The 14,261-nt window shown below is 43.7% G+C and overlaps 1 protein-coding gene across 2 annotated transcripts in view; it reads right to left on the reverse strand.

Moving 5' to 3' along the window:
- Positions 1–235: 235 nt before the first annotated feature.
- Positions 236–14,261, reverse strand: part of KCNK12 (potassium two pore domain channel subfamily K member 12) — a 38,861-nt gene continuing 24,835 nt past the window's right edge. For both annotated transcript variants that reach the window (XM_081854885.1, XM_081854886.1), the window contains one exon: positions 236–1,156. In XM_081854885.1, coding sequence (XP_081711011.1) covers positions 261–1,156 — 896 coding nt within the window. In that variant the 3' untranslated portion in view covers positions 236–260. The remainder of the gene's footprint in view (positions 1,157–14,261) is intronic.

Below are 14,261 nucleotides of genomic sequence, written 5' to 3' on the forward strand. Positions count from 1 at the left end.
TAATATTGTGTTGGGAGCTGTCCAGAGTGGCTGGGACAACCTAGTCAGATGGGCGTTGTATAAATAAAATTATTATTATTATTATTATTATTATTATTATTATTATTATTAAAGGCTTTCTTTTTTAAACAACAACCCTCTCAAGTAAACTTTGCATAAAACTTGCCCTCGAGAACGACTGGATGCTTTTTTAAAATATTGTTTTATTAAATAAAGAATAAGAAAACACCTCTGTTTTATAGAAGATAATTTCAAAATTTCTACCTAGAATCGCTTGTCTCTGCCAGTCTATTGTTCATTATAGCTAGAGCGCCTACTCCTCCCGAGAAGCCATTTTGCCTCGTGTTTATGCAGACGTTCCGAGGGTAGCCATTGGCCGTCTCGGACAGCTGCTTTTGCAGGAGGGCCAGTGAGACTTTGTTGGAGGCGGTGAGATCCCTCATGGAGATCATCTCACCCGAAAGCCGCCTCCCCTCTGTGTCGCTGTCGTACTGTCCGTCCGTCTCCATAGAGATGTTGTGCCGGCGGAAACGGGACCCCGGCGTGATGGCATTGCGGCGCCCGAGGCGAGCGGTCGGTTTATGGCAATCCGGACAGCACCGGCACCGGAACTTTCTGAGCATCCAATTTAAAACCTGCTTGATTACAATCGAGATGACGTTAAAAAGGGAGTAGATACAGCAGACCCCCATCAATATAAACATGAAGTTCCCAAATCTGTATAATCCCTGATTTCGGTACACGGCGTTCTGGCTGCTCACCAGGTCGCCAAACCCAATGGTGCTGAAGGTGACGAAACAGTAGTACAATGAGTCGATGTAATTCCACCCTTCCACGGCGGTGTACATGGCCGAGGCACAGCAAGCGATAGTAATGGCAAGGATTCCCAGGATCAGCATCACGTGGTAGACTGATGGCTTCCACCCAATCAGGCTGTCGACGTCGGACATGGATGAGCCCCTTCGGCAGGTTGGAGGTAGAAGGCCGCTCCTCCTCAGCTGCCTCTCGTGGCAAGCCTTCATCACCAAAGCCAGCAGGGAGATGATGCGCTCCAGGAAGAGATTGAAGAAGAGGATTGTTGCGGCACACCCAAAGAGACCATAAACGATGAGGAAGGCTTTGCCAGCGACCGTTGCCGGTGTGGACATCCCGAAACCTGCAGCAGCAAAGAGAGAATGAAGTGTTTATATAAAAAGATACAGCCCGATATTGTTTTGGTGCTAGAGGCTGGAAATTTCCTCTCTTCTCCTCTGGTGGTAAGATTAGAAGAATTAACAAAATAACTGGCACCTGGTGGAGTGTTGTTGGTTTTTTTAAATGGTAACTCAAAATGTCGCATGTGAGGCAGGCCAAAGGCAAAAAAAAAAAAAAAAAAAAAGGAAACCACCAAAAGGAATTTGAAGCAGAAGCTAAAAGCAACGGAGGGAGACTAAATAGATGTTTACTAATCCAATGTGTTTTGGAACCTACTGGGAAAGCTAAAACCAATTTGCAAAAAATATTGCCTTGTGGGAAGTTGGCTCAAGTTATAAGAACATAAGAAAGCCTTTTAGATCAGGTCAGTGGCCTGTCAGATCCAGAACCCTGTTTTCACCCTGGTGAACCAGATGCTGGTGGGAAACCAGAAAGCACTCTGTCCACTTGCAATTCCCAATAAGCAAAAGTGGCTCAAAATACGGTGTATACACAAACAAAATACCTGATACCAAGCCTGAGACAAAAATATCATGAGTGGATAAAATAGTTGGCGACAATGCCGTGCCATATGTTCTCTAGACTTGCGTTTTTCCTTGAAAGTAGCAGTGGCAGGTTGAATCCAACTGCAACCAAATAAAGAAAAGAAAAAGAAGAGGGGGAGGTCTATAATCTCTGCTTTCCTCTGTTTCTTACTGTTGTTCTTTGCTGCTGTTACTCCAGGGGCCATTTATTTTGCTGGTTCATTATTCTGCCTTAAGTGATGCCAGCCAATCAGGAATCATGTACCAGTCGTGATGATGTCATGATGATTAACATGTAGTTGATTAGATTTAGTTATGTACTGACATCATTAAAGGCAAAGCACATCCATCAGAGGGATAGCAATGCTTCTTGTGTGACTGGCAGTCCTAACCAATCAGGGATCACACCAGGAATCAAGCAGCCCATTTGTCCGAAGGACCCTTCGTTCAAATTTGCATGAAGCTGATCATGAAAGTGCCGCACCCATTTACGCTCTGCACCAGTTAGTAGCCCCATGTCTAGTTCATTGGCTGGTTCCATCTAGCTTGCTCAAGAGACAGAACTTCCAAGCCCAAAACTATGTGTGATGTAACCACATCGGAAGTAGTTCATAGAGCCTCAGAGGTTTAAGCAGCAGAATGCAGAGACATTCCAGAAGTAATTGCTTCATCCAAGTCTCCAAAGAGTTATCAGCTATTCTCCATTTGGGGAGATGTCATTTACAGTGAAGAATACTCCTTCATTCCCAAACTCTATGGTGCCACTTAAAACTGCATGGAACAGACAACCCAGTTCTGCAGCATCTCTTTGAACTAAGGAATATGTGTATCTGGCAACTCTGCACGTACTTTATTCAGTGACAATCCAAGGGTTTAATTTGAGGGCTTGTTTGCTAGTGTGTGGTTGTTGTGAGGAGGAGCGGGAAGTCTTTAATAACACACTGGTGATAGATGCATCAAAACGTACAGCAAACCCCCCATACTGAGGAGGGTATGATAACACACTACCAGGGTCTCAGACAGCTGTAGAGATTCAGAGCTCTTGCAGAGGGAAAAATTACACCCTTGTGTGACCTCCACACCAATCAACTTCTTTTTTTGTGGTGTCTAAACAACTCAAGGACATTTCAGAAAATAGGACGTTGCCAATTATGTTCTCAGTTCCTTTACTAGTAAATTGTAGAGCGAGTCTTCAAAAGCAGCCTAATACACAAAGCTGGAACTCAAGGAATTGAAACATAAAACTGCAAACTACACAGGAGTAATAATTGGGTAGTCAATGACCATGTCTTACTCCTCATATCAGGTACTTGTTAATCTGGGGGTGTGATGACAGCAGCAACATGGTTGTACCATTACAAATTATTGCATCCTTCGACACCACATGATAGGCATTTAGTGACTGCTATATATTTCCAGACACCCAGGTCATATGTTAGCTTAGTGGCAAAGGAACAATTTCAATATGGTTTGGTCCCATCATGGTCCTGTAATATATGAAGAGAAACACAGAGGTGGAAGGTATTTCATAGGCCACCTAGTCCAACCCTTGGCTGATGCAGGAAATCCACGGCTATAGGATCCCTCAAAGATTGTCATCTAGCTTCTGCTTTAAAATCTCTAATGAGGGAGAGCCCACCACCTTTTGAGACAGCCTGCCCTGCCCTCAAGAAACTTGGACGCCAAGCTACTGATGTTTAGTTGAAATCACATTTTGTACTTCAAATTGATTGGGTTGGGTCCAAAACAAGGTTAACCAATATGGTGGCCTCCAGATGCTGTTGGACTACAATTCACATCAGTCCCAGCAAACATGACCAATGGCCAGGGATGCAGGGAGCTGGTAGACACCATAGAACCTGGTAGACACCATAGAATCATAGAATTGTAGAGTTGGAAGGGACCCTGACGATCATCACATCCAACCCCCTGCAACGCAGGAATATGCAGCTGTCCCATACAGGGATCGGACATGCAACCTTGGCATTATTAGCACCACATTCTAACCAACTGAGCTATCCAGGCATGTTGGCTACCTTTTCTCTAGAGCATCAGAAAACAAGCCACACCACATTTCACATATTTGAAGATGTCTATCGTATTATCTTCTACTTCTCCCTTCTCCAGACCAACTCTTGGGGTGGATGTAATAACAGGGTTTCCCCCCACAACTTTATTGCCTGGCCCCAAATATACACAGTGCTGATATGGACTGACCAACTAGTTAAGTAGTCATAGAAACCTATGAGAGAAACGAAGGACTCTCTTGAGATGTAATGCTGGGATTCTCCTCCACCTAGGCTCAGGTTATGTGTAAATAAACCATATATCATAAAGACACCACAGTCTCTACTGTGCCTTGGTGCCCAAAGGAAAAACAGGCCCTGGTAAGCACGCTTAGTAGCTCTTGGATCTCATATAGCTTGGAGATAGGAGTGGCATCTAACAATATATTTCTTTACTGTCCCAATGGGGTTTCCAAGTTATTTTTAGCACCCTGAAAACATGTCCCCACCCACAGCAGTGTGAAGGTACCATCACAGGCCTCTGGGAGTAATGATCAACCTGACCCAACGTAGAATTAGGCAGGAGTCATTGATTGATTTTAGAAACAGCAACTTTGTTGTGGCAACACAAGCGATTCATAATCACGGACCTGTTGGCAATCCCATTGTTAAAAGAATAGCACAGTAGATTAACAATAATTGGTATGCAGCCTCAAGGAATCAGAGAAATAATGAGAGAATTTGGAGGCATAGAGCAAACTAATTGGAGCTAGAGGAGGAGCATGTTGTAATCATTTGCAAATAAGATAGCGGGAACCTGTAGCAACAGGGGAAGGCTGCTTGGGGACAGATTTGAAGTGAAGACTTTGCGGGTGGCCAAGCACTCTCCCCTATCCCAAATCTCAATTTCATCCACCTCAAACAGCTTTTCTTTGTTGTAATTAAATAGTTAATCACAGGGGTGGTGTCATGGACTGGCTGGACACAGAGGAATGGTGGGAGGCATCAGCTGGGGAACCCCCAAGGGATGAAGGCTCAGAGCCTGGGGGTTGGTGGTGGGACAGTGATGAGTGGTCAGAGGGAGAAAAGGGAGAAGCCTGGGGGAGAGTAAGTGTTGGTAGCTGAAGAGGTAACAGGGTTTAGTGACCAGGGATAGAAGGTTGGAAGCAGAAGCAGAAGCAGGAGCTGGAGAGGAGGGAGCCCAAGAGGCAGATATGAGCCAGGCTGATGAAGAAGCCAGGGTGTCTCCCCATCCTGCTGCAACCAGCTCCTCTCCCCGCTGATCCCCAGGACTGGGAGAAGTATGAAGCGGGAGGAGCAAAGACAGGTGTGCTGGCATATTCTCAAATTGCTGGGGAAAGACCCGGCAGAGGCAGAGATTTAGGCAGCTGTGGGTAGGCCCTTCAGCCTCCTCAATTGCCTCATAGGGGCAAGACCTATTGAGAAGAGTTGCTGTGCTCATTACGGCCTGGGTCCCCTGAGCTGAGCTGGTTTCTGCTAATAAAGAGTTAACTTCACATACTCTGTGTGATTTATTGCTGGCTGACTCTCTAACATGTGGAGAATCTCAGGTCTGGGAGTCAAATGTGCCCGTCTTGGCCTCTCTGCCCAGCCATTAGGACTCTCTCTAGACCACACCTTCTCTTCATAAGTCCCTGTTCTTACTGGGCTCTGCTTTGCACCTGATCTCACTCACCTTTTATCTAAACTAAAAAGTCCCAAACTCTGCAACCTTTCCTCACAGAGAAATTACTCCATCCCTGGGATCATCACATGCTAGGCAGCTAAAAATGGTACCTACCTCCCCAACTTTGTTGATAAAATGTTGAGATTTTGTTTGGGTGCAGGGCATTTTCCCCATGGCTGCAGATGCAACATAATTCTTTCTTTCTTTCTTTCTTTCTTTCTTTCTTTCTTTCTTTCTTTCTTTCTTTCTTGTTAGCAGAGCTGATGTTGGGGCTTGTATGCTGAGCTCCAGGGATTTTCCAAAGAAGTGTGTCCTTGCCGAAGCTTCCTAACTGAATCATTATCTCCCCTTCTTGGCAGGGGGACTGAAGAGAAGCAGAAAATGGGCAAAAGTGGGGCATGATTTTGCCCGGTCCACTGTCAGCTGGGAAGATTTGTGCTCCATAAAACTGGCAGCAGAATTACAGGGAGATACTGCAGCTGAAAGCCCCCTCCTTAAGATTATGCAGAAATGCATAGCATGCAAATCCATGTGGATTGTGCAAGTGATCAATAAGCCCCTTCGATGCAACAACTCACTAGCAAAGTTTATGGATCGGGTTGTTTAAAGCAAGAGGGCAACTAGGAATCTGAATATTTGTTAAAAGGTTCGCAGCCATAAATGGCATTTATGGACAAAATATCTCTGTGATCAGGCAATCACACCACGCGGGTAGGATCTTTTAGAAAGAAATATTGGGCTGACGTTGTGTAAACTCCTCCAATTATTAAATTACAACTGCCCCCAGTTAACAGATGGATCTCAACAGTAAATATGCTGTTTGCCTTCGATTTCCATCTGCAGGACTTCACCCAGTGTCTAGTTCCCGATTTATCGAGAAACAAGTGTTCTCTTTTCAATGCTCTTTCCACAATAACAGCGGAGTAAACATAATATCTCCATAACAACCAAACACACCAACATTGCCTCTTTGGAGATTAGACCAGCACTACTCGAATGGCCTGCCTTATAACAACTCTGAGAGAGCGGAGCCACTTCTCCCTTCATTTCCTTTCGTTCTGATTGGTTTTTCTCACTTTCCCAAACAACGTTACTGACTCTCGGGGGATGCGAGGGAAGGTTTGCAGTACTGCAAGATCAAAGCAGAAGGGAATCGCACTCGGAAAGCAGAAATGGTAGCGAATGAGACAAATAGCCCATGAAAACCCAAGAGAAAAAACAAAAACAAAACAGTGGCCAAGCTACAGTTAACACATAAATAAATGCAGCAGGCCTGGCCCTTCTGTGGCTCACTAAACTGAACAGCTTGGACTTAGAGGGGATTAGACAAATAAATGGAGGATGGCTTTCAAGAACTATTAGCCATGAGAGCTGAATGGAACCTCCATGAGCAGAGGCACTGTACCCCTGAATACCACATCTTGCGGTGGTCAACAGTTGGAGAGGGCTATTGCCTTCATGTCCTGTCGGGCAGCTTCCTGGATGTATCTGGCTTCCCCCATCTGTGAAACAGTGTGTTGGGTTTGATGGGTGCTTGATCTACTTGGTAAATCACCAATGGAGTGCATTGGAAACTGACACATTCCAGGAATAATCCGTCCTTGGTGGCTTCACTATCTCAGCATCACCTGAGCCTCTACATGGCTTAGAACTTCAGTATCTAAAGGAACTTCCAATGCCTCATGGTCACCAACTGAAGGTCTTCCATGAATGCTCCTTCCATCTGAAGTGTGAGAAACAAGAGAGAGGGCCTTCTTGGTGGTAGGCCCTGGGCTCTTCCTAAAGAACCTTCCTAGAAAGACCAGCATAGTGCCTGAAGTGATATATTTTGGGCAGCAAGGAAATATCTTTTTGTTCACCCAGGCCTTTTAACAGATTGTAATGTTAAGTTTCCCCTTCATGGATCACTGCCTTGCCGTGACGAAGGGGCTTGAATAACTCAGAGAAGCTATGAACTACGCCGAGCAGGGCACCCAAGATGGACAGGTCATAGTGGAGAGCATCTTAAACCTAACCTAGACAGCATCTTAAAAAGTAGAGACATCACCTTGCCAACAAAGGTCTGTATAGTTAAAGCTATGGTTTTCCCAGTAGTGATGTATGGAAGTGAGAGCTGGACCATAAAGAAGGCTGATCGCTGAAGAATTGATGCTTTTGAATTATGGTGCTGGAGGAGACTCTTGAGAGTCCCATGGACGGCAAGAAGATCAAACCTATCCATTCTGAAGGAAATCAGCCCTGAGTGCTTACTGGAAGGACAGATCCTGAAGCTGAGGCTCCAATACTTTGGCCACCTCATGAGAAGAGAAGACTCCCTGGAAAAGACCCTGATGTTGGGAAAGATGGAGGGCATAAGGAGAAGGGGACGACGGAGGACGAGATGGTTGAACAGTGTTCTCGAAGCTACCAGCATGAGTTTGACCAAACTGTGGGAGGCAGTGGAAGACAGGAGTGCCTGGCGTGCTCTGGTCCATGGGGTCACGAAGAGTCGGACACAACTAAACGACTAAACAACAACAACAACAATGTTAACTTTTATTTTTAGGCTGGTACTATTAACTTAGTTCTCTTCTGATAGCATTTGAGTCCGTTATTTTTCACTCCATGTGATAATTGTAGCCCTTTTTGATGTATTTGTATTTTGGGTGCTGATATATTTCCTGTTTTCTTATATCATTTGTGTTGTAATGTTTTGATTAAGTTGATGTACATCACCTAGAGCAGGCATGGCCAAACTTGGCCCTCCAGCTGTTTTGAGACTACAATTCCCATCATCCCTGACCACTGGTCCTGTTAGCTAGGGATGATGGAAGTTGTAGTCCCAAAACAGCTGGCGGGCCAAGTTTGGCCATGCCTGACCTAGAGGACTAGATGAATGGGTGACTAATGAATGTTGACCACCCAAGGTTCTGCTACACAAAAAACTATAGGCATTATTTAAAAAAATGGGTAAGAGCTGGAATATCTACATTCTAACCAACTGAGCTATCCAGGTTCATCTGGCTATGAGATGTTCTCTCATAGGACACCCAATTGCTGAGGAAAATTCAAAGAAACAACTTGGGAATATTTCAACAAATTTGTTCCAAATATGACAAATTTGTTTTTTTGCTCATTCACTTATAAAAATAAAGAGCTTTGATCCCTAACAATGTTTGAAGCTTTAGGAATTAATACAGAGCTTAAAGGTGAAGCTTATCTATTTTATAAAACACTATTGGACCTAACAATGAGCAAAGGGCAGAATCTTAGAGAGGTGTTAGAAGCAGACTTAGACCAACAAATCGATGAACACAAATTGAACTCTATGTGGTCTAAACACCCGTTGCATACCGTCTTGGCTAAACTACAGGAAGCCTCTTTAAAGGTCATTTATAAGATGGCACTGGACACCATCTAGATTGAAGTATACATTGTGGATTTGAGCTATATGTGTAATGTAAATTATTTTCGAGGGTTTTTTATGCCATGTAGATGGCTGTATACAAGAGTCAACATCTATATATTTATTTGTCTTGGAAGACAACATTTTGTGTTTGGTAATTGTTTTTTAATTTTTCAATAAAGTTTGCCAAAAAAAGCGCAAATAAATATATTTCCACAGTTTAGAGTCAGGCCATTGGTTGCTAAACCAATATTAAGTGACTTCCTAAAATAAAGGATGGTGATGTCCTATCTCCCACACAAAACCAGTGACAGGGGCTCTTATTTGCAAGTAAAGATGAAGCAGGACCACATGGGTGAATTTTACCTTTATGCTTTTCATATAATCAGTTATCCATATATCCATATATAACCATATATCTTTATGATGATTTTATTTAATCCGTGTTTGAATCATGAAGGCTTCTGCAAAGCTTAAAGCAAAGTGCTTCAATTTGAAAAATCCAAAATGAACTCTGCCCCAGTTCTCTTCCCTTGTTCTTCTTATGTCCTCGGTGTCTCGCTAACGTAAGGGGGGAAGCAATAAATCTGATGTGCTGGCACTTTCCTCCTGTCCAGACAGGGTCCTTAGTAGCTAAAAACAGGAAAATGCTAAGCGCAAAGTGTCCCTGTGTGGCAGATGTTGAGCGTAACAGCCGAATAAGTTCCTTTTGCCTTAAGTTTCCTTTCTCCTTCTTACCATAAATTGAGGGAAAGGTTACACTGATGTTTAGACTGGAGAAAGCAGAAGTTGGGAGGGAACTCTTTACATGATCAGGGGGGCGAGGCTTGAATGCGCTCATTAGCTTTATTTTTGCTGCTGTGTGCGATTGTATTCGATTATGTCATGATCTATGATGTATGTACTCAGGTATAAAGCCCCAGGGCGCTAGAGCTGGGGTGCCCAGTCTCTGGAAACGATTCCACTGGGTCAATTATTGCTCAGCAATAAATATCACTTTCTTTTTTTTCACTGCTGCGCCTGTCAATTCTTGGACACCATTTGAGTGGGTCACAGGTACTCTAAAAATCCGTGCAACAAAGATCTAAAAAAAGTGAACCTTTTATTATAGCAGTCTAATGGTACAAGCTCAGTAGCAAGGAGAAAAGCAGAATGTGGTCCAGGTGATGTTACAAGGCAAAGGAGTAGCTACAATTAATTTGGGCCCAGGAGCAAAGACCAAGGATCAGGAGTCTGAAATTAGTAACAAGAGTGTACAGGAGCTACACCCAATGAGTTTACTACCTACCCACCAAGCTTTTAATTCAAGGCAGAAAATGCCCAGCAATTTGCAAGAATCCCAGTCCATGTAGAGTTCCTGACCTGCAGACAGGTGCTCTGCTCACAGAGTTAAGCCTTCCCTTTCTTCTTGATATGCCACCTCTTCTTGGGAGACAGTGGCAAACACATCTTCCCCTCTGAAGCCTCTCGCTTTGTCAGAGCAGGCAACACCTCTAAGCCCGCTTTATCCTCCACAGGTGGGGAAAAAGCAGATTCTGGGTCTCCCACTTCATCAATAGATCTGGGCACATCTGTCAAGAGGGCTCTGTTCTGTAGTTTCATCTTGTCCTCCCACTCCTGTTCTGAATTGGAGTATGCAGAGGGGAGCATGACAGGTGAGGTCAGAGAACAATAAAAGCCATCCTGTATCTCCATTTCTCATTAATTTTCTCCAAAGCTGAAAAAGGGTGACACAGGTGTGAGACCCATTCTATAAGTGGACTTAAAATGCTATGCCACATATATCTTTTTTTCCCTTATAACTGTTTGGCTACTGAATGGATCTTCACAAATGCATCATTGCAAATCTGAGCACTAAATCTATTCTCCAGGGTGAAAATTACAATCCTTAGTAATATGAGGAGCTACCTGTGGATTTAATTTCAGGCATGGAGTGGAGAAGCAGACAGGCAGTGGAAAATTTATCTTGTGCCAATGTGCACCTTATTAGCATATCATGTTTGAATTTCATATTATACTGCTATTAGCATTCCAGATCCCCGTCCTATTTTGTAACTACTGGAGAAGATAACTGCTTGGTTAATAATCTCAAGGATTTCAGGGCTTCCAGGCCCAAATGAAAACTAATTAAGGAGGATGGGGCCAGAACTAACATTCATCTAGAAGCAGAAACTGAAGTTGCTAATGATCCTGAGTTTTCTTGTGAACAAGACACCTTTTGCTGATTAATCTAAAGCCTTTTCCACTGCATGCAAAGACAGGTTCCAGCAGATTGTGCAAATGAGACCAATAATGGGTCCAACTATCAGGAAAGCAGCTTCTACACATGATGTAGAGGGAAATGAGGAGTAGATGGAGCTCCTCAACCTGGGAAGGTAGTCCATCTAGGAGAAGGAAACCTCTGATCTAAACGTCCTGCTTCCTTGCACCCATTCTCATTGAGGAAAAGGTTTCGGGAGTAAATCCCGAGGAAAAACCCATTCCTGTTGACTTGCGGGACATCTTCAGGAGGCTAAGGAGTAAACCCTACACAAATGGAGTCCCTAAGGTGGTTGGATGGTGTCTTTTACACCTCCTTCCAGCAAGGAGCAAAGTGCAAGATTTCTTGATTTTTAAAAAAATGCCTTGTGCATCCACCTCTAATCTTGCCCCTTTCTAAAAATTATTTATTGGTGTGTGCTTGCAGATTCTGCCACCACCAGCAGTAGCATTGGCATTACAGTCCTATGTTGACCTCACAAACACCAGCTAGGAATGCCACAGTCAGGCCAGTAAAATACTGGTTGGTTGGAAACTTTCAATTAATGCTCTTTGGTGGCAGGTTATTCTGTTTGTTGGTGGGTGTCTTGCTTGAATCTTTATAGGATAAGGCCTAGCTCTCTGTTGTGGCTCGTCGTAGGCCAAACCTGACCTAGCCCGATGGCTGGAGATTTGTTTGAGTGCCAGAACAGGTCCTGAGGAGGCTTTAATGCTGATGCTTGACAAAATTCTGCTAAGTAAAATGGATGCTTGCAGCTTAGTGTGAGAAACGGGAGGACCCTGTGGGCGATGCTAAGGACAGGAGAGCCACCTCGCAGGAAGAAACAGAGACATGCTGTGAAATTTATAGAGGCCTTCATGAGGGAGTGAGGAAATAGGAAGAAAGATTCATAGCAGCGTTTGCAGCGGACACAAGCAGAACGTGAAGATTTATGGGCACATTTTCAGAGGGCTCCGCATACCAGGTGTACAACACTTCAATTCTGAGCTGTCCCCATTGATAAGAAATGGGTGAGGGAGCAAATAGGTTTTAGGTACAGTATGCCCTAAATCAGAGTTTACTCTAATCTGCAACTGGGCATGGGAGCTTGATAAGGAAGGAGGTTGTTTCTTTAAAAAAAAAAGAGGTAAGGGGAGGGGAGAGGGAAATAAATAGGAATCCTCAGGACAATATGCTTTTTGAGCACTTATATCATACCCTTCAACATTTCTCTGATGAAAATAGGGGAAATAATAATAATAATAATAATAATAATAATAATAATAATAATAATTATACCCCATACATCTGAATGGGTTGCCCCAGCCACTCTGGGCAGCTTCCAACATATGTAAAACATAATTAAACATTATATATGAAACAAAACTTCCTTATACAGAGCTGCCTTCAGGTGTCTTCTAAAGGCTGTATGCCCTTGGCTCAGGGGTTGCACAACTCCATACCTTCCAACATTTCTCTGATGAAAATAAGGAAATCCTAAGAAAAAGCAAGACATCCCAGGATCAAATTTGAAACTGGAATGGCTTCTGAAAATAGGGCTACTTGGAGGGTCTGTCATACCGATTTGCTTTCACAAATCTTGTGCGGAGGTTAGACTAGGTCTAGTTTTTATTTAAACAATCTATATATCTCTAAGCATTATATAAGAAATACATTACAGACAAGGTAAAATTGGTTTAAAAGTAAAAACAAACAAAGCAGACTTCAATTAAAATGCCTGCTGGAAGGGGGGGGAGTGGACATTGCAGGGAGGAGGCCTGTCTGGGGGCGTTTCCTAAAATTGGGCTTGTGCAATACCGAACACATGGCTTCTGGTAGTTTACAAGCCATCTAAGTCAAGGGGAACCACTAACAGTGACTCAGCCTACGAATCCCAGTGATCAGGCAAGGCTATAAGGGATTAGGTGGTCTATGAAATATCTTGGACCCAAGTTGTTGTAAAGTCATGCAAGACTCTTGAACCTGGCACACTGGTGAATGGGCAGCCAGCACAGGCTTTTGAGGACTTGGGTTATGTGCTGGTGATAGTCTGTCTCCATCAACAGTCTGACATCAGTACTTTGCACCAGCTGGGGCTTGCTAACCAGGCTCAAGGTTAGTCCAACATATAGTGCATTGCAATAAACAAATCTTATGGTCACCAATCCTATGGCCAGACTATTGGGTATTCATTCTGATTTGCTTACTGGGCAGTTACACTTGCATTCATCCTGATCTGCTTGCAGGGTGTTTAAGCACCTTCTCGTTAATCACTAGTTTGTTTCATACTTTTCAGTACATTTCCCAGTCATTTCCTAACTGCAAAAAACAAACAAACAGTTTTTAAAAATGTGGGTTTGTTGTGACAGAGAGCATTGATTCACTTTAATTGTGTAAAGCTAACTTTCCCAGCACGTGAATCCCTTCCACAAAACAGTGACGGTCTGGAGGCGCCCATAGAAGATGATAATGAGCAGGAAAACCTCATTGTTCTTCATTGTCAACCTTCTTTCTCCGCTGTCTTCCTCTTTCTATCTGTTCATCTTCATTCCCCCCCCCATCCCTGTACATTTCATTATTAGCAGGGGGTGGGGGTGGCGGGAGACCATATGGAAATGGTTATTGAAATATTTGGAGTTGGGAGAGACTGACAAACTGGCTGAAGTTTGCAGAAGAAATGACTGTTTACAGAACGCTAAGTTTGCAGAGAGAAGGACATGTTTGGTGAATGACTGGAATGTAAATGATAGAAATGCAAGACCTGAGAAACGTAATGAATTATTGTGTTTTCACTTTGTATCTTGCATTAAAAAAAAAAAAAATATTGTCACATGGCACTCCTGATCTCCACAGCCGTGTGAGATTCCAGGAAGTTCCAGGTGCTTACCCAGGATTTGTGTATCCTTTGGAAATGAGGCACAGTGCAGACTGGGCTGCCTTTATGATATATGGTTTGCTTACACATATATACAACCTGAGCATGCAATGCAGGGGCTCCCCACTTTACACTCCAAATTGTCTTGCCTCTCCCATAGTCACAGTTCTGGGTCCAAGCAGACATCCTGGCTGTTGCCCTGCAGCTTGCCTTGTTTCTTCCACTCACATAGCTAGGCGGCTGCAAAGTTATGTCACAGCTTACCCCACTGAAAAACCTTTCCCCCTAGAGCACACCAGGGCAAACTGCAAATCCTGAAACTCTGCTCCTGGCCTTTTGAAATATACTCAG

Source organism: Podarcis erhardii (genome assembly GCF_964252035.2).
Source record: "Podarcis erhardii genome assembly, chromosome: 3".
In the NCBI taxonomy this organism is placed as follows: domain Eukaryota; kingdom Metazoa; phylum Chordata; class Lepidosauria; order Squamata; family Lacertidae; genus Podarcis; species Podarcis erhardii.